This window comes from Colius striatus, chromosome Z (genome assembly GCF_028858725.1).
Source record: "Colius striatus isolate bColStr4 chromosome Z, bColStr4.1.hap1, whole genome shotgun sequence".
Lineage (NCBI taxonomy): Eukaryota > Metazoa > Chordata > Aves > Coliiformes > Coliidae > Colius > Colius striatus.
In genome coordinates, this window is record NC_084790.1 from 61,145,265 (window position 1) to 61,173,229 (window position 27,965).

Genomic DNA, 27,965 nt, shown 5'->3' on the forward strand with positions numbered 1-27,965 from the left:
GAGCAACCCACACCAGAGAAGTTCGTTAAGGACTGTGTTCCGGGGGAGGAACCCCGTGTTGGAGCAGGGGAAGAATGCCAGGAGTCATCCTCATCTGAGAACACAGAAGCAGCAGAGCCCATCTGTGAGAGACTGACCACATCCCCCACTCCCTGCCCCCCTGAGCCATTGCGGGGGGCAGGAGGTAGAGATATCAGGAGCAGTGAGCTGGGCCCAGGAAGAAAGGAGGGATTGGGGAGGGAGATCTTAAAGTGCTGGTTGTAATTTCCTCATCATCCTACTCATTTTTTCATTTTATTCCGTTCTGTTTCTTGTAGAATAAACTTTCCTACTTTCCTCTCTAGGTCGAGTACTGGAGTCTGTTTTGCCCAGAACCATAATTGGCAGTGAGCCCTCCCTGCCCTTGTCTCAATCCACAACAACTTTGCTTATCTTTTTACTACCATTTCGCAGGGTCCTCTGCCATCCTAACGAGGGTGGGGGTGAATGGGGGCACCGAGCAAGAGACTGTCCTGGTGCTGCTGTGCTAGCTGGGCCAAACCATGACACCATCAAAGTGTGACTCAGGGTTGCTTCAGCTGATTTCTACAGTTAAGTTTTGCTGCCAACTTCTAGCTTGCACCTGACACATACCTCTGGACAAAGTTTGGAAACTCACCTGGATACTCCATAATCTCCCTGAGCAGCCTATGCTAGCACTCTCTCATCCTCACAGGAAAAGAAGTTTCCCCTCATATTAAAGTGGAACTTGCTGTGTTCCAGTTTGTGCCCTTTACCCCTTGTCTTGTCACTGGCACTACAGCAAAAATACTTGGCACCATCCTCTCGACATCTGCCCTTTAGGAATTGTAGGGAGGAGGTAACACAACCCCAAAAGCATTTCAGTTTTTGTGGACAAAGTTTCACCTCTTGCAGTCTCTATTGTGCAGGAAAACAATACTAAATGCTTTCCACAACAACAACAAAAAATAACCCTAAAACAAGCAAACATCAAGAAAACAAAATGCAGTCAACCATGTTAACAACTAGTAGGATTCCTCTTCCTCTAATCCATGGAATTCCACAGAAAGGTATTTGTTTCTGCCAAGAATCACAGAATGACAGAATGGTAGGGATTGGAAGAGACCTCCAGAGATTATCCAGGCCAACTCCCCTGCTAAAGCAGGTTCACCTCAATCAGGTCACACAGGAATATGTCCAAGTGGGTTTGGAAACCCACTTGGATACTCCACAATCTCCCTGGGCAGCCTGTGCTAGCACTCCCTCATCCTCACAGAAAAGAAGTTTCCCCTCATATTCAAGTGGAACTTGCTGTGTTCCAGTTTGTGCCCTTTACTCCTTGTCTTGTCACTGGCACTACAGCAAAAATACTTGGCACTATCCTCTTGACACCTGCCCTTTAGGAATTTATAAGCATTGACAAGGTCAAGCATCTACTTAAAAAATGTTATCAACCAATAATGGCCCTCAAAAACCCATGGAGGCAGTAAGGTGGCCTGCTTCCTGAGGTGAGGTGTCCTTCCCAGTGTCTCCCACAGCCTTCACCTCTCTGATGGAAAAATATATCATTCATAGAGATACATTCAATCAGTTATGTGACATATATTATAATCTGGCAGAAACTGCTTGGTTTATAAGGTTTTTATCAAACCTCCACATGCAAAATCTCCATGACTGTAAAAGACACCATCAGAGAAAAAGATATCCCAACTCCTCTATCTTGTATACTTCTTCAAGACACTAACTCTGTAAAGTTCAAGAAAGTAAGAAGCTAAAACACTTGTCACACAGAGTAATTCTCCAGTTACTCAATGAAATGATATCTGAGAAAGTTAAGAGACAGACCTTAATATTCTGCATCCCAAAGGGATTGGAAATGGTTCATTTCACAGGCGCAGAACTATCAAACTGTTTTTTATATGTCTTCAGTTAGCTCCAAATACTTTCAAAAGAGCCAGGGTCAGGTCATGTGCATGGAAGAGACAGAAATACCCATTTTACAAAGATTTAAATACAAATCATGTTGCTTTATGAGGAATCAAATTTCCTAGATTTTTGTACATGATGAACTAGATTGAAAATTTCATGAATGTTATAGTGTCTTACTTGTTCTCGTTGCTGGCATCATATCGAGGCATAGGGTCAAAATCATTTCCATTGACATCAAAACTGGCCTGTGAATCCTGTAGACAACAGCAAAAAAAAAAAAAAAACCAGCTTCTCATTAATTAGCCAGTGACTCATATATTCTTCAGCAGGTTACTACAAGAGAGTAATTAGGTTAACTAACATTCCTGTGGTTTTTATGGTGACTGCACGTTTTTAGAAAATATAATATATTTAATAACTATGAGGTTTACACACTTTATTTTTTCAGAAGGAAGAACAATAATAAATGCTCTGAAAAAGCATAGTTCCACTGTGAGAGAAGAAATAGAATGTGGTGTTTAAATTAACTATGAGACTATGTTTCTTCTAAGAAACTTTTGGAAGCTAGTACAGTTCGTTCTCAAAACTGGAATTTTGCTCAATATTTCAAGATTCAATAAATTATTTGACAATGATGACTGAAATGTCAGTCAGTTTCAAGGAAAAAAAATCATTTTCAAAGAATATTATTGTGAAAATACAGTTTGAAATGCAATATAAACTGCAGTCTCATTTCCCTGAGACGTAACAGTTTCAAGTATTTGCAAGGTAATTTTCTATTTTTGTTCCATATTTTACATTAACCAAGATTCAAAATAGTTTACAGAGTAAATAGCTGCTCGCTTGTATGGTGCCCATTAATTGATGCATGTGGTGTGTTGACATGGCAAGCAGCTCTTTTTAATCTCTTCTTTTTTAAAGATGTTACCACATCCACCTCAAATATTCCTGTTTGCAGACACATCAGCAATAATCTGACATATAGAAAGCATCTGTCATCAAAGAAGTACCATATATTGCTTTGGGGGAATTCCTTGTTGGAGTGAGGAAAGAGAGAGAGGAGGTGGTAGGAGAATAAATAGCTACCTTAAATTCTGTGGAAGGACAGTACTGGGATGAAGTGACATAAAATATAATCTGGGCCATTCACTACAGAAGTAAAACCATTATTTTGTTTGTTAAATGACTTAACATGAAAGATATATCATGCACAAGGATCAGGCATACATTGACAAATAGGGCAAGTGCGCATCACTTGCATTTGTGTAATCCTCCTCAATAATTTCAAAGATGAGTTCCACTTGCAGCATGGAGAAGGATATGGATGCAAGTGCGGCTAATTTAAAATAAATGGCTTTAAACTGTGGACTGGATTGTAGCCTTTGAAGGATTGTTAAAGATGTTCTTGTCACCTTCATCTCTTCTGTGCTCTGACAAGTGGATACGCTTACTGGCAAAAATCCTGTGTTTGGGGCTCTTTTCCAAGAGCTATGTCTGCAATGTGACACATGTGCGTGTGTTGTGCTGGCCATCTTCCCTAATCTGTCTCAATCCAAATGTATTTGTTCATTTTCATACCTCCTGTGAATATACACTTTACATATCTTATTTCAGAGAAATTATAAGGTCCTCAAGGTCATGTGTTTTCAGGTGATGTCTATTGCCAAAGTACAGGACTAATCACTCCATCCAAGCATGGCTCTGATGCACTGAACAGCTTCAAACTGGCACCAGTTCAAAGCCAGAGTTTCCAAACCCCCTTGCTTTCTAACTCTCCTCACTTAGAGTGGGAAGTTAGGTCACTGACTAGAGAACAACCCTCTATACAACCCTCTAAGGTATTTTAAACAAATATGTAGTGATGAACTACAAACAGAAACCTCCTTAGGCAACATGAGACACAGAATGCAGAAAACACAGGTCACAACTCAATTACAAATTGTGAGGGAACTCACTGGAATTAAGAGAGATTTGCTAGAATGACCCCAAAATACCTGTTTTTAACCGAGTGAATCGTAACAAGACATGTCCTTCTTCATTGAGATTATTTCTAGCAGTAAGATAGCTTTAACAGTAAATACGTGGAAGGATATGCCTAAATGACGGTCTTTCAGAAAAGCTACTGTCTTGCTGTATAAATGCGTTGGGCAAAAATGGACTTCAGCTGCATGCTGTTTCTAAGTTCCGAAAGTGTGAGGATAGTGAGTAAAATAATCACAGAAAAGAGAAAAAGCATCCGATGATTTGCTCCAGTCCTTCAGAAATTCAAGACTCAGCTACAAGAGGCATATAGATATTAAACACATTCCAACAGAACTTAGTCTTAACTAAAACGACATAGATTACTGAAAGTTGTCTTCCTTCCTCCAGTTGGTGTTAACATTCAAAGAAACCCTCATATGATTCTTCTTCCCTCCCTCATTCCTTCCCTCCTTCCCTCTTTCCAGTAGCAGCAAATTTATTTGGCATAACAATAAAGCAGCAAATAGAGACTCTTATGGACACTCACATAATTCTGCATCAAGTCTGGATGGTTTCTTTCGATGCCGTCATCCAGGATGGTGACCACAACATTCTTTCCAGTGTAACCTCTCTTCCAAGCACCTACTATATTCATATCTGATTGGCAATGGTGGGTGTTATCACTGCAGTGCTGGGGAGACAAGAGGAGATAAAGATGTTGGGTATTGCAGATTAGTGAACAGTGTGGGGTTGAGATATTATCCTACTTAGATTAGCATTACCATTTAAATCCACACCAGCATACTGGTTTGAATAGCAATTATACAAGAAAAACACCTTCATTTAGACATAAAATAATTTAGAAATAAATGCCAAATTAAATGACAATTGCTAGTCCTGCTTCTTTCTCTTTCTGATTATTCATCATGCTAAGCAATAGAAAAGGAAAGTGTTCAGCCATACTGAACCACTAGAAGCCATGCGCAAAACAAGAAACTGTTCCTTGCTGTTAAGCATGCTCATTTGAAATGCACATTTGAATTACTTGAATTTTTTCAGAAAAACAAACCATATGTGGACAAAAGTAGACAAATGCCTGTACAGAAATGGTCATGGAAAAAAAATCTTGCCTTTTGGAGCTTATGTGCTATACAATTTCTTGACAGAATGTCTGGAAACTAATCCAGATTCATTTTTATCTACAAAAGAAGGCTTTTGGCAGGTTTTGTGCAATATCATCAGGAGATGTGCAGCAGTTAAAAACCTGTAACCAGAACAACACCCTCAAAAACTTGCAGCTAAGAGTGTCTGATGCATTGTAGATAGACTGAAAGCAGCCTGGGGTACAGCTTTCAGAGCAATCAAGTCCAGTGTGATGGAGAAAGAAAGTTTAGGGTATGTTAAAACGAAAAGCTTCTTCCTCAACATGAATGCACCCAGCTCACGTCAAGAAATCTGTCTTGCCATAGCAATGAGACATGACCCTCGGGTATTCGCATGCCCCATTAGTCTCTCTAACCCACAAGCAGAGACCTCCCCTGTGAAGTGAGTTCCATGAGCCTCTCATCTGCACTGCCTTTCTCCAGCTTGTCCAGGCTGAAACAGAGCAATAGGTAGAAAAAAGAAGAGAGGGGTGAAGGGAAAGAGAAAACAAAGGGTGGGAAGAAATAAAAAGAAATTAAAAAAGAAACTTGTGTCACACCATCAGTGGCCACTCAAGCATGCTCTACAGCCTCATGTCCCCACTTCAGCCTCTTGTTTTGGCATTCTACAATCTGTAAGAAGTATAAATACATTCAGAGGGATGCACTCTGCCTCAACTTAGTCCACCCCCTCCTTCCACATGTAAGCACGCTGAAGAACTGTTAGACATAGTATGTGCAAACTGACATTAGGTGACTATTAAATCAAAACTTTCCTCCTCCTTTTTCTCTAGTTTACCTCTCTCTACTGTCATACACAAACAAGACTTAAGAATGGTAATTTCCTATTACTAAAGCAAAATTATATTACTAGGCCCTATATATAAGTAGACAGTATAAAGTGTCTCTCATAAGCTTACCCTTGTGTCTGTAAATATCTGCCTCTCTATCCATCCACACAACAAAGGAGCTTGAAGACCTTCACAGTCCAGTTCCAAGGAATGTATAAGGGCAGGCTTAATGCTTTCGTTCTGTGTATTGCTTGGAAATGCTCATGCTGCTTGCTTTATGAAATTAATTACAGTCTAAACTTGCCATCTGTACACTGAATGTAATGGTTGCACACATGAGGCTTTCTAGCATACAAACAAGGGCTTTAGAAGTTTCCAGATGCCTTTGCATTTTTCAGAAGTGTTACTGCATTAGAAAACACCTGCAAAACCTACTAACGTCATCATTCCCATTTTGCTGATATGAAGACAAGGAGACAAAAAGGTGGAAGCACTAGACTCCAACCTTCAAGTAAACCCAAGAGAGCTGCAATGAGCAATCAGGATTCCTTGCTCTGACCTACTAGGCCATTACACCACCCCTTTTTCCCCTTCTCTGAAATGTCAAATGATCTTAGGCTGTTTTGACGTCTTGTTCTCTTTTCCTATGGGATAAGCCCATCGTTTTGCATCCATGCCAGCCAAACCACTCAGGCTGAGCAAGCATATGGGTTTTTAATCCCCATTCTCTTGCAAGCTTTTTGTCTGCTAGCCAGAAGATCACTGATTTTTCTCTTGATGATTTTGCACAGTCAGTTATCCTCACTTACCTTACCTGAACTTCTGCTTTTGTGGTGGGCTGCTGAAGGGAGCTAATTCATCAGCTGCTTTGCTACACGCATGTAGACAAACACAAGACAAACTCTTGCTTTACTACATGCTCTGATGACTCTTGCAAGAGGTGTGCCAGGTCAAATTGGTACTCAACTTATCTTGCTTTGTTCCAAGACCAGGTAGAAAGCTAGTCTAAACAAAATGTTTCTGCATAAAATAAATTCCAAGGGTAAAGTAGGCATAACTACATGCCCACTTAAAACTTTGGATCACAGCATATGTAACACAAGGATACAAAATGCAAAGGCAGCAAAGAAGCATCCAAGCAGAAGCAGCTCAACAGCAGATGATGGGTTCAGTTTCTATGGTCACAAGACATAATTTATTCTCAAATCTTAAAAATAGCATCTTTGTTTTCTTTTTACCTCTACACCTTTTTCTTCCTCCTCCTCTCAATTCTTTACCTACATTTTTCTCTCCCTATTCCTAAACTTAATCTTCTCCAATACTGTCTTCCACCACTTAAATTCCAGTTTTGTTTTGTTCAATATCTGGTCTCAGAAACCTGTATTTTAACCACATACTACACTCTCCTCTAGATTAGTGTTCTGAATTTTTCAGATTAATCAGGTTGTGTACTTTTCCCTCAAAGCAGTCAGAGTTGGCTTTAAATAGGAAAGGTTTAGATCTTGGGAGTGCAATTACTCTTCAAATACTAAATAATATGGTATAGATACACTGTTTCACATTGAAAGCATCTAAAGTGCCATTTATTACATGGTTTCACTTCCACTCTTCCCTGTCTCTTTAAATTCCTCTTTCCTTCAAAACCATTTACTGTAAGGAATTTTCTGCTGCTGGGTTCTGTGCTATAATTTTTCTTTACCATGTGCTGCTTCTTTACCACCTATCCAAGCTTCTTAGCAGAGAGCTGATTTTTAATTAATTTAGAAGAACTGCTTCAATTTCCAGTGTTAGACAAAAAATAATCAAATACTTGTCATGATAATAAAAATTATGTGATTCATAGTGACTGAATTTTATATCAATGGTAAGTACTGAATTTCATAGCTCATTTTCAGTGTATTTTTCCTGTTGCCTCTTTTAAGAATAAAACCAAACTTTGTCATGATAATGTGCAAAAAAACTACGTGCTTGAAAGTTTTTATTTGATCTGTTAATCTTTGAACTGTTATTTGAATTTTAAATGAAATGGTATAAAATAGGACAGTCTACAGAATTTTGCCCTCTCTCCAAGCAGATAAAGTATTTCAGAAATTGTCTGCATAGGAAATTAACACCATTAATACCATTTAACACCATGGTACTATAACTAGAGAACCACATTAGGCCAGCACCACTTCAACACTGTTTTCATCTACTGCCTAGAGGATACCATCAAAAAGAATAAACAACCTCTCACCTAGTTACATACAGTGATTTGACAGAGATTTTAAAAAGGCATTCAAAGGATGATGTTTTTCTTTGGTCTGTTTAATTTGAAAATATAATGATACCAACATTAGTATTCAACGAAACCATGTGCAAGATTGAGAGACTCTTGAATTACACATAGTACGGAAGAGGGCTATAGTAAGAAAAATTTCAGATGTTGAACTTTTCTCATGCTTGAAATTCAATGCTCAGGAGTATAAAAAGACTAAAAGAATCACTTAGGCATTTTTGGACAGATAATTTGGAAAACTGCCTTTGTGCAATTCCCAACCAGACATAACATTAAAAAGATTTCTGTTCTCATATTTGCATGATGCTTTCAGTATCAGACATAGGCCTGGATTCTCTTAGCTATCTTGTGAAATTCTGTCTAAAAACTTGCTTATGATCATTATAATTATCTTAATGTTTCTTGTCTGCTGCACTAATTTTTGTGGTCAGAGGCGTGGTATATCCAGTTAAGAGGTCAGTAATGAAACTGAAGAGTTTAACTGAGAAATCAAGTGGTCAAATTCTTTTGGAATTCCAGGGATTAAAATCAAATTAAAGTAAGAATGACCATAAAATTCTATCTCTTGCAATGTTTGTTAGTCTATAAAAAACAGAATAAAAAAAGAAGTTTCTAATTCTGTGACATGTAGTCTCTTAGAAAAGGTACTTGTGCCTTCTGTAAGTTTTCATGAGGTACCTTGCACTACTTTCCTGCAGTTTTTGAGTTACAAGGGATTCTTTGAAAAGACCTTGTCAGTCTAAGGGGATATAGAGAAACACAAGGTGGTACTCAGAATGACACAATGTTAAAGATCAGTTGTGATTTGAGAGGTCTTGGGTCTCATTTAGCAGAACATTACATATGCTTCTGATCCCAGGAGAGAAATACTAATTCTCAGTCAGAGATTAGAAAAGAATCTTTCAGTATTGAGAAGAAACACAAGAATAAGAAGATACACAAAACCAGGATGAAGTACAAGAAGAAGTAGACACAGAAGCTCAAGAACTAGAAGACGACCTCTCTAGTACCATTACAATGATAGTTAAAACTGCCTTTCACGAATGTCTTTGGCACAGACTGAAACAAGCAGACTATAGTGATGTTCTCTATACCAGGGGGTTTTGTCAGCTACTAACCTGCAAGCGTGCAGAGAGTAAGAGATTTTGCACAACATCACATATAGAGGAAGAAGGACGGCCAAGGGCCCATGCATTGCCCTTGATCAATACAAGGAGATAAAAGAGGGATATATAGGGCCAAGGAATGGATCCTGGCCTTTTGTGGTCTCTCGGACATAACTTGATATTTAGTGCACATCACACAGTAATTGCTAACTGCATAGGAAATTATTTTCTTCAGAGTTCCATCTTTAAATAATTTCTTTATTATTGATGCACACAATATTTTAAAGCTTTAGCAGGAGCATGAAGATTAATATAAAATCTCATGCCAAATACAGGATTTTTTTGCATTAAATGCTACGTGACTTCTGGAGTTGTGCTCTACTGATTTGCTATATTTTTTATCTGTGTCTGTTTCAAGACAAATACTTCAAGAGTGTATCATATTAAGTATTTAACATCAATTTATTGCTTGTGCAACTTCAGAGTGTTAGTTAATTTACTTAGAGATTTATTTGGTTCCAAAGCTTTATTGATTCTTTAAGTTGACAAACAAAAATACACTTAGAGGCCAATAAGAATAATCACAGACATATTTTATACCTTGTTAAGCAATGAAGGAAAAAAGGAAATCGATATAAAAAGGCTTCTTGTATTCATACGAGTATCTGATGGTTATAATGAGACTAGAATAATTTACAAGACTATATATATATGGGTTTTTGCAGTGAAAAATACGGAGCTCATAAATACTGTTCTTTGGCTGTGATGATATTGCTGTTCTTTCCAAAATTAGAATAATTCATAACATGTTAAATTTGTATTCAAGACAATTCCATCACTTTTCCATCACTGTCACTTTTTTAAAGTCTATATTGCTTGTTTTTGTGTAATCTGTGTGCTGGCTTAAACACCAGTTAACTCTGGGAAGCCCCTCTCTAAGTCCATGTTCCACCAGCTGATGACAGTACAGCCTTTTTAGGAGTGAGAAAGTCCCTCTACCAGTTCTAGGTCTGCAGACAGCAAAGTTTCTCTCCCACATCCACATTTCGGAACCTACAGAGGCACAGAAATAATACCATATCTTCCTTTGACACAGCTTATGACCCGTGGCTCCATTAGGATGTGTACCTCTAGTCCTGTTTCCTTCCCACGCAGCCACAACATGAGTGACTCCTTTAAGGTAAAGAGAGAAATGTAGCTAGAAATGCCTTATGGTCATTGTGCATATTACGTCACCTCCACTAATAGGCAAAAAGGAAAAGTGGCGTTCACAAAAAATACAAAAAGTGCACCACATCTCAAAGAGCAAAAATAGTTGTATGTAGAGAAAGAAATGAAAGAAGAAGAGGAAAAGGAAGAGGAGGAAGAAATTGTTAATACAGACAGCTAGAATGAATCTGTTTTACCCTGGATGCTAAAATCATCAGTATGAATGACATGTTACAGATCTGGTACATTTTATTTATCCTTGAATCAGTGCTCACATGTTGAGAGGTCTGTGTCAATGCATGGATAGATTTCTCCCTGGTAAATGTTGAGAGAAATATAAGAACTTGATGCAGCACATCTTGGGAAGTCAGTAAAAGATGAGTGCAGAGAAATGAAATGATTTCCAAGGCCTATGGCTGCTGCTAAGAAACGTGAGAAGGAAAAAAGTATGCATATAGATCTCTATATGTGGCCATATTCTTTCAAGATGACTACATGGTAATTGTTACTACTGCTTCTGCTGCTACTACTGATACTACCACTACTATATAAATAGCCTGCTCGGCAATAAAAGGCCATCAAATAGAGCAAAAGTTAATGCATTTTTACCTGCCTGAAGTCTTCTCTAAGAGAAAAAAACAGAATGGCAATTATTTTATTAATGAGAATGAATATGTAAAAAGAACAGCTGCTCCCTGGCCTCAGCTGCACACTATCAGCCCTGCGGATCCAGTATTCATGAAGGATGAATAATTCCTCAGAGACAATTCTTTCCATTTTACATAGGTTTTTAGAGGGGGGGAGGTGGGGGGGGAGGAGTGGCGTGATTGTGGCCTTGGGCTTATATTTTTATCTGAGCTCCTATAAGTCACAAAAGAAAAACAGAGCAGATTTACAGAAGGTCCTAATATGGTTTTTTGTTTGTTTGTTTGTTTGGGTTTTTTTTGCTTAAGTTCATGGAGCTGTACTTATCTAGTAAGACCAGGTTTCTCTTTCTCTCTCTCAAGCTAGACTTGACATTTCTGTTAAAAAGAGTGATGGTAAAACTTGCTCTAAAGTAGTTTTCCTAAGTTTCTAAGGATTTTCTAAGAATGTTACGAACTTGTAGGAATGAGAGGACTTGTGGGGAAACAGATGAGATGTTGGCTCTGAACGCTCATACCCAAATTTAAAGGACTGTTGTACTACTGCAGTGCTTTATTTTCTCTCTATTTTATGTTGTGGTCTGGTCCCCCTGATCCATGAGGCAATAGCCTGGTGACATCTGGTGTTAATGGTGGGATGTCCTGAGGGAAGAAGGAGGGAGAGAGGGACAATGAAAGGGAGGGACGTGAGACAATATGATATGTTCAGAAGTCTGAAGGAAAGATATGTGTCCCTGCTCTTCCTCAAGGGACAAAAGTGGGTAGGAGAAGCAGGGTAGACGTAGGTCAGAATATTATGGCGTCCCTATATTCCATTACTAGTAACGGGGAAGGAGTTTTTCTCCGATTCATTATAGGTGTGTGGAGTTTCTGACACTGGAACTGTTTCATACTGCCTTTACTTAGGTAAAAAATATCTATGCTACTCCATACCTAGAAGCCTTTTGCCTAAGAACCATAAAAAGCCATCACGTTATTGTACCTCTGATCCCATAATTTGCTTGGTTGATATGTCAGAGGAGATTATAACTAGCCAGAGGACAAATTTCAAGCTGATGAAACTGTTCTCTTGAGACAGAGGTATAAAAATCACTCCTTAGCCTCCTTAGACAGTCTTATAGAAATGTTTAATTGAAGACTGAAATGCATGTTGTGAAAATTCATTAACTGTTCAGGATCAGACTAAGATGAATGGCTACTATTTTAGTTTGCCTATAGGGAAGTAAGTGCCATAGGCACCAATGGGCTTTTCACTGTTTAAATGCGCTATGGTTGATGGATGCAAGACCTACTGTAAACCTGGCAAGGTAAGACCAAACCACTAGAGGGAGTGGCTAGTTATATTTTGCAGATGAGATCATCTGGCAGAAATAGAGAACTAGTCCAGAGAAATCTAGGGAGGCCTGGGAAGGAAAATGATATCTTGTTCAGTAACAAAACACAACAAAAGTTTTGCATAAGGCAAAAACGTGCCACACATTTACTCTTGTTACTGTCTCAGGAAATTTGACTCTGCTGATTAAATGCTAAAATCCTTCTGCATAGCTTAAGAAGGTTAGCCTAGAGACATAACACAGCTGTACATGAAAGACTGCAAAATAGACAACGAACGTAAAAATGTTCTGAAAACTGCCAATATTCAAGCTATCTCAGAAAACATAGATATTGCAGGATGGTTCGGGAGAAGTCTAGTATATTTGCAAACACTTCTGTTACAGAGAACTGGACAGAGATCAATGTCTGTAGACCCTTCTAGTAACAGAACTGCTAAACTAAATTTCAGCTTTATTGCTAAAGACACTTAGATAGTGTTGACTGCAGCAGCACAACAAAGGAACCTGTCCCAGCTGCAAAGAAAGTAATTGAATATTTGGAACTAATCTGAGAAAATAATTTTGAACCAATACTAGAAGAGTGTATTCCTGTAGTCAGACGGACTGACTACGTGCTCAGTATAAGCACCTTTTATGCACATGAAAGATGCAAAGATAGAATTTATCTAACTTGGACTAGGAGGAAAATCACACTAATGACTCTCAGGCTTGTATAGAGTCTACGCATAGTGCAGTCTCAAGTTTGAAATAATATTTGTTAATGGTAACTGCCTTTAACAATTGCAACTATCTTTAAAAGCTCAAGGAATCAGCAGATGAGACACCTGGAGAAAACACTAAAGAAAGCTATGATCAAAGCATTGTCAGAAGGAAAAACTGCATACAAGCAAAAATTAAGAGTTCTTAATTTTATGATTGTTGACAGCTTCTCTGCATCCACTGCTTTTCATGGTACTACCGATACAAAATACTCTTCGTGGTTCCTCTTCTTTGTGGTCTGCATTCTTCCTTGCATTCCTACTGTCTCTGTTCATCTCTTCTGTGATTCCTGTCAGTTTGCCTTTAGACTCTCCATTGTCCATTTGCAAATCTCAGCTTTAAATAGATTTCCTTGATTTATTGCTTGTCCTACTGGCTCTGCTATTTAACTGAAAATACTGTTTGACCTTAGAGTCCTGGTTGACAGCAAACTAACTCAACACGAGCTAGCAATGTGCTCCCATGGCCAAGAAGGCCAATGGCATCCTGGGATGCACCAAGAAGAGTGTGGTCAGCAGGTCAAGGGAGGTTCTGCTCTCCATCTCCTCTGCCCTAGTGAAGTCTCATCTGGAGTCCTGTGTCCAGTTCTGGGCTCCCCAGCTCAAGAGGGACAGGGAACTTCTGTAGAGACTACAGCGCAAGGCCACCAAGATGATCAGGAGACTGAAGCATCTACCTTATGAGGAAAGGCTGTGGGAACTGGGGCTCTTCAGCCTGGCGGAGACTTGCGGGGGGATCTCACTAATACTTACAAGTTTTTAAAATGTGTATGTCAAGAGGATGGGATGGCACTTTTCAATGTTGTCTCCAGTGGTAGGACTGGACAGGTAATGGACAGGGGTTTTTTTAAATTATTGATAGGGTAATGGATGAAAGCTGGAACACATAAGGAAATACTACTTCACTGTGTGGGTGAGGGAACCCTGGCACAGGCTGCACAGGGAAGCTGTGGAGTCTCCTTTGGAGGTTTTCAAAACTCATCTGGATGTCTTCCTGTGAGACCTAATTGAGGTGGACCTGCTTTAGTAGGGGACTCGCCTGGTTGATTTCTAGAGGTCCCTTCCAACCTCCACCATTCTATGACTCCATGAATGTGTGCCAAATACATTGGAAAGCTAAAAATGGTCTTCCAAGTAAAAGGAGAAATTCTCAGGAAAATACAATGTACCTCTAGCAAAGCAATTCTGGTTTTCAATGGTTATGTTCTGTCATGGAAATGCACGAGGCAGTTACAAAAATGTTTTCATTTACTTAACTGTAAAGAGATCTTTGGATCCATTAGAGACATAGTATGAATTCATAAGCACTTAATAACATAGCCACTTATAAGAAATCTAACAGAGGATTTGACATGTCAGTTTGTACTTTGAGGCTATTACGATGGCTTAACAGACCTAGTTACACTCATTGTCTTTAAGGAAACATTACTGAGCATGCACAATTATTAAGTCTCTAATCTTAAGAGGCTGCAATACTTCCTTATAGTTCAGGGAAATTGAAATTACATTCTCCTGTAGTGCACTATCAAATCTTATGACACAGAAATTAGTGGATTGGAAGCAATGATGGCAATAGTGGCAACAGAGTGATCTGGACCACATATAAAGGTGAACCTTTTTAAGTGGTCCATCTGTAATCATAGAATCATAGAATGGTAGGGGTTGGAAGGGATCTTTAGATATCATATAATTTTATATAAAATCATACATAAAACTGTGCATTTAAGATGGACTGTGCAAGGCATAAAATGAGACAAAGTGTCCAGAAACACAATAATGGTGAAAAGTATTTAAGATATACGGTAGACAGACACCTACAACTTCAAGAAGATACTCTACGAAGCCATTGTATTATTCATCAACAGTTAATAGAGATAGCAAGAAAAAATGGGTTAACACATTTCTTTTAGCAACAGCAATTATACCATTCCTGGAATTTTATGTGCCTGTGCCTAGAATGGATATTTCAAAAAGGATGCTCTCGGAAATGAGCAGTGAGTCCTTCCTGCTTGTTTTCTGAACCAAGTGCTGGAAACAGAATTTACAGTGATTTCTAACAAGCTCACAGAATTTATTTTATCTAGGAAAGAGTGAAGACATGACTTGATTGCAGCAGGCAATGAATCAAATGAACAACCTAAAGCAGCATTAACAGGGTGGCAGGGAGAGGAGTGTTGCAGGGAGAAATCTGCTCAATGCTATAATTCTATATCTTATTTTTAATTTGAATTTTTTTTATTTGAACCCATTTCCTAATAGCAGCTATATTCACAAATGCCTAGAAAAAATGGTGATGATGTAGGGTTTGGGGGTTTTCTTTTAAACCTAAACACATTCATAGACATGTAAACTGTTTCTCTCCCCCATACAACATAACTGCATCAGGACATCTCTGCTGCTTAGTGTCTGCCTGGAGACAACATGGTTCACAATCTCTGTTTCATTCAGTTACACTTGTATGTACAACTTCTACCTGTTAAGTGTCCAGATGAGATGCATGGCTCAGGTTTATTTTTCATATCCAATTGTGGGATAAATTGTGTCTAAGTCTTTCAAATGTTGAGACAATCTTAAGACTTTTTTTTAGGACTTGGCAAAGTAACAAACCAAGCTTACAAAGTGGTTTTGGCCACCCTTGTAGACTCATTCCTTGAATTAATCCTCAGAATGTTTCCGTGGTAATAGTTTACACAATGTATGACACTGACTATCAGCATGTTTGAAGTACCAAATAAGATCAAAGCTGCATCACAGAGTGTGGTCAATACTTGACACTTTTGAGTACTGGAGACCAAACAGCAGCGAGAAGCGGTGAATCCAGACCAGACATGGTGAAAGGAGACCACATGTTTAATGTGAATGGGCTTAAAAGACGAGTGTCTTTCAGATTTTTTTTTCTGCTTGCTGATCAGTATCATTCAAGTTCCTTGTTAAGCAAATAAATAGCTCAATGTTATGGTGTGTTTGGGTAAATGTTTACAAAGGACGAATATAAAACAGAGGAATGCTTTTATTTTCACAATACTTGATCCTCTTATGTATTAGTTCACCACCAGTCTGGAATGGAATCAGATGGAAATGGTGGAAGGCAATGTTTTAAAAAGGAGAATCATAGAAGGGCAGCAAACACATCTAATAATGAAATGTAGAAGATGAATGAAGTAGACATTCTAAATTGAGTATCAAGATAGTCAAAGAAGCTGGACTTCTCAATATTGCCAGAAAAGTTAATCCTGTTTTCTCTTCCTTTTTTATTTTTGTCTCTTTTAACAGGGAGATGATACAAGACATGGGGACATGATTGAGAAGGTGAGTACAAAGATACTGTAAGACATAGGATGTGACACACAGAACCTTTAGCTTGTCTTTGGTGTCTTGAAAAACTTCATAATCAGATGAAGGTTCTGAGAAAGTCTTAAAACACAAATTCAATGGGACACAAATTCACATTTTTTTCCACAATCATGTTTTTTGTAAGCAGATCAACTCTCTACCAAGATGTAAGATTGTAACAGTTTCTATTCACATTTTGATTCATGTAGATGGGGACATAATTAGGGATATATGGATCGCGGTGTTTCAGTAGCAGGAATCATATCAAGCCCATTCAAACACCATGTCTGAAAGCTTGTACTTAAGAAACTTTCCTCATCGGCCTACTTGCAGCCAAACCAGGAGACTTGTAAGGACAAAAAAGTCTCCTCCTGATCCAACAGTAAACATGGATGTGTAAGAGTACATGGAAGTTCAAAAACGGAGACGCTATTCCACCTTTCTGTAACCTCAGAAACATTTTTTCTTCGCTTAGTTTATTTTTTGCTAAAAGTGATTTCTGGCTCCAAAATGTAATCCTGTAACCAGGAGCTGATAGTCATAAAACCCAAAACACTACCTCCCAAGTAGTACTTTACTGTTTATTAATAAACTGTCTTATCCAAAAGACACAAAAAAGTAAACCTCTGCTATATAAGTCATGTCTAGTCTTTCACGTATATTTATATCTGCCTCTCCTAAAGCTTCTGTGATTATAGTACTTGAGTTTAACACAGTTTTAAATTGTTTTCAAAACTGAAAATAATTTCCTTTGTTAAGAATTCACATAAAAATATATAAAGCTAAGGCAATTATATGCTTAAATGGCATGCAACTCATGGATGACTGGACTCCAATGTGAAAGAAAGAGTAAGACAAAAGTGGTATCAATATTGTAAAAAATTCACTGGCCTGTGGCCAGTGGAGTTCCACAGGGATTGGTTCTGGGGCCAGTCTTGTTCAATATCTTCATCAGCTACCTGGATGAGGGGACTGTGGGTACCCTCAGCAAGTTGGCTGCTGACACCTCACTGGGTGATTCCCCAGAAGGCTGTGCTGCCATTCAGCAGGATCTCGACTGGCTTGAGAGTTGGGCAGAGAGGAACCTCATGAGGTTCAACAAGGACAAGTGCAGAGTCCTGCATCTGGGAAGGAACAACCCCATGCACCAGGACAGGCTGGGGATTGACCTGGGGAGCAGCTCTGCAGAGACCTGGTTGTCCTGATTTATAATAAACTAACCATGAGCGAGCAATGTGCCCTCGTGGCCAAGAAGGCCAATGGCATCCTGGGATGCATCAAGAAGAGTGTGGCCAGCAGGTCAAGGGAGGTTCTTCTCCCCCTTCTACTCTGCCGTGGCGAGGCCTCATCTGGAGTCCTGTGTCCAGTTCTGGGCTCCCCAGCTCAAGAGGGACAGGGAACTTCTGTAGAGACTACAGCGCAGGGCCACCAAGATGATCAGGGGACTGAAGCATCTTCCTTATGAGGAAAGGCTGCAGGAACTGGGGCTGTTTAGTCTAGAAAAGAGGACACTGAGAGGAGATCTTATTAATATTTACATATATCTAAATGGTCGGTGTCAGGACGTTGGGACATCCTTTTTTTTCTATGGTATCTAGAAACAGGACAAGGGGTAATGGGATGAAGCTGGAACACAAAAAGTTCCATTTAAATATAAGAAAAAACTATTTCACTGTGAGGGTGACGGAGCAGTGGCACAGGCTGCCCAGAGGGGTTGTGGAGTCTCCTTCCTTGGAGGTCTTCAAGATCCACCTGGACACATTCCTGTGTGACCTGATCTAGATGAACCTGCTTCTTCAGGGGGGTTGGACTAGATGATCTCTAAAGGTCCCTTCCAATCCCTACCATTCTATGGTTCTATGATTCATACTTGCACTTCTTGGGGCTCTTCACTTCCACACATTTTCTCCCTCTGACCACCATGCATTTCCGCTGTTCACTGGAAATAAGTTTATTTTGAAACAGCCAATGTTTAAGCTTTTGCAGAATTTAAAACCTCCATAGCAAAAGAGCAAGCACAAATGTTGCCTGAATTTCTCCATATCTTAAGGTTGTCGTATTTTCAAAAAAGCAGTCAGACCACAAGACAGGCAAGCTTCAGAATCAGCTCTTTATCCTGTCTGTGCAGTTCTGGTCATTTTGCACAGTTCCTATGTTTGCACAGTATTTTCTTAATACTGTTAAAAACAGCTATAAAATATTAGTTAAGTGGATTTAGCAATGCATTTCCAGAAATATCTGCATTTTCAGTATGCAAAAGATAGCAAAAACCCATGTAAAGTGGGTGTTTGAAACAATGCAGTATTTTTATAATTAATTAAATGTTTCTCTTTTCAGTTACATTAATAGAGTACTTAGTATTGCACAACAACATGAGTTTTCTATTTGACATCACTTGATTCTAACGTTTAAAAAAATCTGAAAAGAGATAGCTAACTAAGCAGTTGCTCTTGGAAAATTGCTCTTACAAAGTAATGAGGGGCAAATTCCTTCTCTCTTGAAAAGAGAAAAAGTGTACTTCCAGATAAGTATGTCTTTGTATACATATGAATTTTTTTCATGATAAAATGCTATGAGAGATAAAAACTAAAATATAACAAATTGTGGCACAGTAGGGCACACTTTACAGTTGATATTGTTAGCAATTTTACATCCACTTATATTCCATATAATTTATTGCTAGCTGTTTATTTTTAACTAAAGCTAAAGGCAGAAATTTATCATAACTCATTAGAAATTCAGTAAATATTTTTGTGGCACTATAATTTCCTTACTAATTGCAGAAACTAGTCAGAAAAAAGCAATTCAGAAAAACACAATGTTATACATAAATGATATTTTACAAACAACATTATACAGAAAAATGCTTGCAGTTTCTTAATGTGACCCAGCTGACAATCAGAAAAAAACCGAACATTTAAAATAAATTCTTGAAAGATAAAAGTAAATATTCTCCCTCTGAAGATGAAATCACTTTCCAAATCTCTGACACTCGGGAAAATCTCTCCCAAAGCAAACATGGAAACGATTTCAGTGTTGCTGCTTCTTGGTTCAGTGAAAAAGATGGAACATCTCCTGAACAGTCATGGCTTCCATTTTCTATTTCCTGGGTACTTTTAGGACTGCGTATCTGGAAGTCAGAACTGAATGTCCCAGAGGAACAGACCAAGTATCCTCTCTGGTCATTCTGACTTTAAACTATTTGCTAATCTTGCTTAACTACTTTCACTGACTTTTTTTCCAGTACATAAGGATAAATCCACTTCTACAGCTTTTTGATTACTTATAAGTTAGCCGTTTATTTATGTCAAACTCTGTATTACTTGACCTTACCTTACTAGCTCTACCCTGTCCACAGAGAACAGAGATATTTACAAGATAATGTTTTGACAGGCAGTTTGATACCTTCTAGCAGCACTTGAAGTCACAGATGATCTTAAAATTTCTAAAACACTAAAAGCTCAATATTCCTATGCAATAAAATCCCAAATATAAAAAGTGCATGCAACAATTGAAGTAAGTTACAAAACATGGAAATAACTTACAAGCATGCCATGTCACCTCACAAAGAACAACTATTTGGCTTCCACTGCATGGAGAGAGAGAAAGAGAGAGGACAACTCTTCAGAAGACAATAGAAAGAGTTTTTTCCGTACCTGACAATGCCTGGTATAGGTGGGCTGGAAATACATTTTTAGGTGGTCACAAAGGAGGATGACAAATATTGATTTGCAGCGGTGATAGCATGTGGCAAGTGTGAAAGTTTGTTCCTAATTCTGTCTCCCCTTACTTGAGCCAGTGTGACTTTTTCTCCTCCTTTTGTCTCTCTCCAAGCCCCTCCCATTAGGTGTCTGTCACTCATTCCTTTGTCTCTCCTCATCTTCTTCCACAGTCCCATTGGCCTTAGCTGACCTCATTAAGGGCCAAGCCAGCAACATAAAATACTTTTTTCTGCTCTGCTGTTTACACTTGGAGTTGGATGAGAGTTACAAGATAAGCCAACTCCTCACAGACCTCAGCAGCAGCATAAGGCAGGCAACTGGCCTGTTGAACTGCACTTATTTCATGGCTACAGGACCTTAGGAGATTCACATTACTCTCTGTTGATGAAGGTTTATTAACTACATTCTGGCTGCCATCCAGAGTCAACTATACTGTGTCAGAGCAGAAGTATCCATCCCTCCCTGTGAATGTTAGTATAGCTCACTTGGGAGCTCACAAATATAACTGGAGAACACTATGTAGCATACTAGAGGAGTTTTATGAAGGAACAAAATAAGCTGGGTTCACCAAACCCTTTGCAAAGCTTAGACTATGCTTACTTCACAGTTCTCAATGAAAGTGAAAAAGGTTTTTTCCCAGGCTTTGGATTCAGCACCAGAGCTCAAGGCAGGTAGCCCTAGATGCAAGTGATTCAGATCTCATCAGTCCGCACAGACTGATCTCGCTTGTAGTATATATTTCGTCTGTCTATATCAGAAATCTTACGGTGCAAATATAAAAGGATGAGTGCTAAATGCTGGGTGATGAGTTAAGCTTCTCAGCAAGTCTTTTATCTTCAACAGCTTTCTAAAAGTGACAGTAGTATCACACTACATCTGTAATTGTGCAACAATACTATATAGCTGTGTCTCAATTAAGTAACTCACCAAGTAATTTGTAAACATTAGTTTGCACCATGGCTCTGTCACTTAGTTTTATTGTGCCTTGCTGGTACTGCTATAATCCTTTTCCACCTTGAATCCCTAAAACACTTTTTCATTTGTGCAGCTGCTTGTCTTTTCACTTGTTTTGTAAATGGGTAATGCTATTCCAAAAGTCCCCACAGTTAATTCAAAATATAAGCAGTTGGAAAAAAGGCACAGCCAGGCATTATATCTTTTCTTGGGTTTACAGATTTCTGTTCTCAGAACTTCTGTAAGAAAATTTTACTTCTACAGCAACTGATGAGCCTTGTATTTACCCTTTTTTTTAAATTTTATTTTCAATAAGACTATGTAAATTACAGTGCCTTATAGTCCTTTGCCATTACACTGCTACCTCTCAGAGAAAACTATCAGAGTATGGTGAGGTTCAATGAAACTTAAAAAATGCTCTTCTTTTGGGTTCCAAACAGAACGCTGTGAAGTTTGCTTTTAGCAGTCCTCTAAATATATTTTGCCTTCCAACTACTCTCCTAAAGCAGAGTTTATGTCTAAAACGAAGGAATAATAAGGAAAAGAAGAGAAAATAACAAAAATAACAAAGATTGGGAAAAGGAAAGAGATGCTGGAAAGGGAAAATAATTTTCAAAAGATAAGTAGTTAATTTGTAGAGATCAACATCAAAAACAGACAAAATGATTTAAGATAGAAGGTAAGCTGACATCACAGCGGACTTAAGACACATGTAAAACGAAATGAAAGTTTTATTTCAATGAGGCTTTGAATCATACTTTATGTGAGTGTGGGCTGTGTTTAACAATGACAATTAAAAGAGAGCATTTCTTTGGTTTAGATATGTAATAGGTGGAGTCCTTCTTCCTCTGTTCCAAGCAGTTTATGAATGTGACTATCTCACCCATTTTGTATTTGAGAAGCTGATAGCAAGTTCCCATGTTCCACTTCTTGCTGTGGTTTACAACTACAGTGGTATTATCAACTATTTCCCTATGTTCTCAGGCAAGTTTCACTGCTGTAAAAATTTTCAGGATGACTCCCAAGTATCACTTTAGAGACCCTGGCTAGCTTCCTCTCTGATTGGTTTTTCCTTTGAGGTAGCTCAGTTACTTCAGGCTGCAGTGTCTCACAGGAATAACATCTCACCCCAGTGAGTAACTGGAAGTTCCAGCTTTCTCCTGTTTCCCTCTGACAGTACCACAGTTTCTTAAGCTATCAGGATAAACCTCCAGGTACACGTTTCCTCTTTCTCTGATGAAGTGGCATCCAGTGATAGGAAAACACTTGGCTTATACACTTTAACTATCACACTTATTCTTAGATGTTTTAACAGAACAGTACCTCCCTCTCCAGCTCCGTGTCTCAAAACATATCCCTCCAGTAAATTCTCCATCTCACAGAAATAGTTTATTATATGTTCAATTCCTTCCCAATAGCAACTAGGCCATACCGAATGGGAACAGGGAACTTCTCCAAATTAGAGAATCTTGTCAGATGTAGCACTTATTCACAATAGAAGGTATGGCAACTAGCAGAGAGGATTATCTGTGATCATTGTTGAAAAAGACTTGTGCTTGTCTGAACTGACTGCAAAGACACAATCAGCATCTTTGCAGTCTAACAATGATTTGTAAAAAATAAACAAAGGCTAAATTAATTTCTTCCAGTTAAATTCTATCTTTAAAAATATGCAATGGAGCCCAGCATCACAGCAGAGGTAGATCACAGGTGCTGAAACCTCTGTTTGTGTACCTGTGTGATTCCTGTTTCAGCTGATGACTACAAAGCTCTTCTCAGGTGAGGAGAAAAAAAGAAATGGTCAACAAGGAGAGTCTTATGACTGAAGCCCTTTAAAATCAAAGTTACTTATATTAACCACATCTTGTACATATTCTTCCATATTTTTAATATTTACTTCCTCTACTTTTTATGACCATTTTTTTCCATGCAGGCAAGATGAGGAAACTCTTTAAACCAATTGTCAGGTACAGTGAAATTGATTAGGCACAAAGTCCTCTTGGTCACTCCAAAGACACTTTGTTGTTATTAAAAGTTAAGTAAACCAGTTTCAGATAGCAGTAAGGCTTCAGGGTTGACTTTGACCTCTTTTAGTTATGCAAATTGATTGTATATATAGTTCAACCACTTATAACAAACAGGTTATTTTGTTGACATCAATGAAAGAGGAGAAAGTATTACTTAACGTGATGTTAAAAAGACAGCTGAACTCCAGGGACGGTGCAGGGGACTTAACCCTCTCCTAACTCATAATCTGGAAAGGGCTGTTCACTAGGGACATTCTTTCCCTTTGAATTTATTTCTTTGACATCAGTTCATTCCAAGCAAGCTGGATCCAACTCTGTAGGTCAGTTTTGAAAAACAGTTGAGTGGGTGAAATTTACTTAATCTATAAAAATGTTCTATTTTACACACATGCCTCAGGATTCAGAGGTGATGATAAAGCAGTTGTTCTCTTCCCAATGTTCCCTTCTTTGAGGGAAGGAAGTCAGAAGAAAATTGCCTTTTTCTTGCTATCAGAAAGCATGAGAAGTCATTATTTCTCAGTAGATAATTCCTGGGTAATGGAAAGTACAAGCATACTTATTTAGGTGATGACTAGATAGGTCTGGAAGCTCTGTCTGCTTTGGCTTACACAGAAACCAAGAGGTGCTAATTAATTATATTAATAATGTCTCTGGCTCTTTCTAGGAATGTGTTTAGCATCAATGGAGAAAAATAGAGCAATTAAAAAAAGATTTTTTTAATTTGTTCACAGAATAGTTCTTTAGAGATACTTTTAAACTTTGCAGTGGCCCAAAAGAAAAAGAAGGCCTAAATCCCCCTTGCAGCTTCTTGGCATATCACATACACACAAAAATGTATTATTTCTAGCTCAGACAACTAAAATCGCAAGAGGTGGTACTTGTGAAGAAGCAGTTAGTGGATGAAAAACATTAATCAGATACTGCTTGACAAAGTCTCTGAATAAAAGGACTTGTGTCATCAAATCTGAACTACATTTACGACTCTGTTACAGATTATACCCATTCAACAGCCAAAGGGATCAATCCTAACCCACAACTAAGTTACTTATTAATCCCAATGCAAACCTGTACATGATCATACTTTATTACTTTCTCAATAACATAGCTGCAGACAGCAACCTAAAAACCTCTTTCTGACAAAGCTATGACTGAAATCATTAACTAACCTGAAATTCCTTTTTTTCCTCTTCAACTTCTAAAAATAAGTAAGACTAACAAAAGTATCATACTTAACTATCATACAAAAATATCAAAACTATCATATGAGGACATCTGGTAATGACCCAAATCAGTCCTGAAGCCAACCCATTCACATATTTTTAGCTACTCTCTTTGCTGAAATAGAGCACCCACTAATACTTTATTGATCTCTCTCCATAAAACGTCATCATGACCCTTCCATTAAAGATACTACAAATATAGAGTTATTCAGTAGAGGTAAATTATATCACTCAGCAACAACCCCTTCACAGAGTGTCTGCAAGTGAGGACTTTCTTCCGTAAGTATAGAAATTACAATATAGTGAAAATTTTACAGACAAGCAGTGAAGTCTGCTGCCCTAAAGTGCTCTCCGTGTTAAGACTAGCAATTGTGAGGTACCTGTGAAGTAGCATGGCTAGGCAACACAGTTGATTTATAAAGAGGAGATTGTTACCTTTCTTAGGTAACTATTATCTGTCTGATATCAGTTAAAAACCACCCTACTAATCTAGTTCCACCAAAAAGCTCTGGTAGCACTAAAAACCTTATATACAAATCTAGGAGCACAAAAGGAAATTTACATAAGCTACCTACATGATATATAGTGGGCTGTTGCTTGACTACTATAGTTCTCTTGAAATTTGGTCTCCCTCTAACACTGAGGTGAAAGTTTGTAGAAATAACAGCATACTACCTAAATATAAATCACTGTTATTTTCTAGTTTCAATTAATAATGCTGAAATATTTATTAAAAAAAAAAAAAAAAGACAGGCCATAACATCATAATCTACTGCCATTTACTGGAATCTGACTATCACCTTATGCAGATATTTATAAGATTGGCAGATTTAATAAGCATATGTTTTAGAGGAGACAGACAAGTATACATGGTTCAATAATCTGGGGAAAAGATCTGCCATAATCCTATGACTCAAAATAATAAGTCTTTCAATACAAACAACCAAAAAAAACCCCTTCGTTTTTTATAAAAGTTGTTTTCAAAGTGGACAATGAACTGCCAGAAAAATCCCTTAGTTACATCACCCTGGCACTGTGACTCAACAGAAATGAAACAGAATTCTGCTCTACGAACAGAGTTAATCGCCTGAATGACGTAGATCTCTCACAGTTCAAAAGTGTACTACAGAACAGTTTTTCCATTGGAAAAGAAGAGTCAGCAGTATAGTTCTTTCATAAAAATAAAGAGGAATTTTGGAAGTAAAGTTATTACTTCACCTTTCATTAAAATATAAGAATTCAGGAAACTGAGTAGCAAAGCTACTAGACTTTCTGATTGACAATATGCTCATACGATATACCCATAAAGATATCTGGCAGAGTTTACTAACAGCAACCATCTACCTCTAATTACAAGTTAATTATGACTTTTTTTTATTACTATGAATACAAAAATGAATGACAAGCCAGGACGAAATGAATAAAAGACAATAAATATTTTTAAAGCTGTATTAGGACCATCTTATTAATCCACCTGAAAAAGTAAAGCAATGCTTTCAAAGTAAACAACATACCTAAAAAGATGGTATCTACTTACAGGAAAATTATCTTGTATACTGTTGGCAGAAAGGCATATTCTCCTCCCTATCTGAAGCAATTCTATCTGTTAATATCATAAAACTTTCACAGTGTCTTACTGTCAGCAGCATAGGTGACACAGGGACAAAACAACACATAGGGACTTAGAACTGTATCAACAGCACAGGAGAGAAAGAGAGTAAGTCTTTTACCAAATGAAGATATGTTACCTGGAGTCAGTGGCCTACTAAACAGAACCTTTCACTGTACTGGTGGATGCAAAACTGGACATGACCCAGCAATGTGCACTCACAGCCCAGCAAGCCAACCACATCCTGGGCTGCATACAGCATAGCCAGCAGGCTGAAGAAGGTGATTCTGCCCTTCTGCTCTGAAGAAACTCCACTTGGAGTTCTGCATCCAGCTCTGGAGTCCTCAGCATAGGAAAGACAAGGGCTACAAAAATGATCAGAGGGCTTATATCACGCTGCAGGAGTTCGTGCTGTTCATTCTGCAGAGGAGAAAGCTCCAGGGAGACCTTATAACAGTCCTCCAGTACTTAAGATGAGGCTTATAAGAAAGATACAGAGGTTTAATAGTCTCTGTTATGACAGGACAAGGGTTAATAAATTTAAACTGAAAGAAGGTAGATTCAGTTTAGATATAAGGAAGAATTTTTTTTAATGAGAAAGGTGTCAAAACATTGGAATCGGTTCCCAGAGAGGCTAGAAACGCCCTATCCCTGGAAGCATTCAACGTCACATTGGATGGGGCTCTGAGCAGCCTATCTAGTTGAAGATTTCCCTGCTTATTCCAGGGTAGTTGAACTAGATGATTTTTAACATTCCCTCCCAATCCAAACTACACCATGATTCTGCGATTTACATGTTCTTAGGCAAAATGAAGACATATTTAAAAACACTATTAATACTCAAGTTCCACTCCATGCTTCAACTGTGACTATCAGTCCCAAAAACTCTACCTCATATCAAACAGAAAACAGCACAAACAAATAATTTATTTCAACAATTGTTCAGTACTAAAACAAGTTTCATTATAACACTAAATAGTCAATGTCTATGGGCTTTTTGTCTCGTTTCAGGACACAAGACATTTGTATCACATTGATGTTAGAGACAGGGAATTAGGCACACTGAAAACAAAGGGTTTGACTGCTTTCACAGATTATGATTAAATTGACTTCACATTGCTGAAAGTTTATCCTATAATAGGTAATTCACAGAATCACAGAATAATAGATTCATAAGGGTTGGAAGGGACCTTGAAAGATCATCTATTCCAATCAATCCTGTCAGAGCAGGACCACCCAAGACATCTTGCAATAGGAAGTATGAATGAATGCATTAATAAATGTTTCCTATTGCAGGGCCCACTGGGAATTCTTTATAATACCTGTAAGAAATTTACAGACCTTCATTAGTTACATTAGAAAAACACAAAAATTTACTTTTTCTGAACAGAATATTCTACCTCTTTTAAAAATATCACAGCAGGCAACTACAACAGCTAGCATGAAACAGAGCCAATGACCCTGTATGTACTTACCATGTACCACATGCTTGGCCACTTGGGATCATTGAAGTAAGTGGATTGGGTACCACCAGGTTTATAATCCCTCTTTATCCTTCTTTTAACCACCTGCTGTTGTATCCACTCCACCTGCCAACCAGGAAAATATATGGTAAACGGTTAGGGTTCTGTCGAGATTATCAAGAAATGTGTGAAATCTTGGGAAGTTTCCCATTACCATGGTCCAAGACATTTTATGTTAAAGAGTTCATTTTGGCAGTGGGAATGCACAGCTCACCCTGGCACACTGTTCACTAAGAAATACATCCAATTTAGGCAGTGTTACAAATCACCCAGAACAAATACTTAAATTCCCTGCTAGAAGGGCTTCATTGGTTACCATCTTTTGAATGCTATTATTTTATTATTTTTCATTACTAGACTAGGGCTTCCTCTAACTTTATAAAGACAGTTACTTTTATAAACTGTAACAGTATATTACAATGAG

General features: G+C 38.2%; 1 protein-coding gene across 2 annotated transcripts in view; it reads right to left on the minus strand.

Moving 5' to 3' along the window:
• PCSK5 (proprotein convertase subtilisin/kexin type 5) overlaps positions 1 to 27,965 on the minus strand; it is a 260,750-nt gene that overhangs the window by 187,850 nt on the left and 44,935 nt on the right. For both annotated transcript variants that reach the window (XM_062017429.1, XM_062017431.1), the window contains exons 3-5: positions 27,494 to 27,607; positions 4,439 to 4,582; positions 2,107 to 2,183 (exon numbers count right to left, since the gene is read on the minus strand). In XM_062017429.1, the coding sequence (XP_061873413.1) occupies positions 2,107 to 2,183; positions 4,439 to 4,582; positions 27,494 to 27,607 (335 nt within the window). The remainder of the gene's footprint in view (positions 1 to 2,106; positions 2,184 to 4,438; positions 4,583 to 27,493; positions 27,608 to 27,965) is intronic.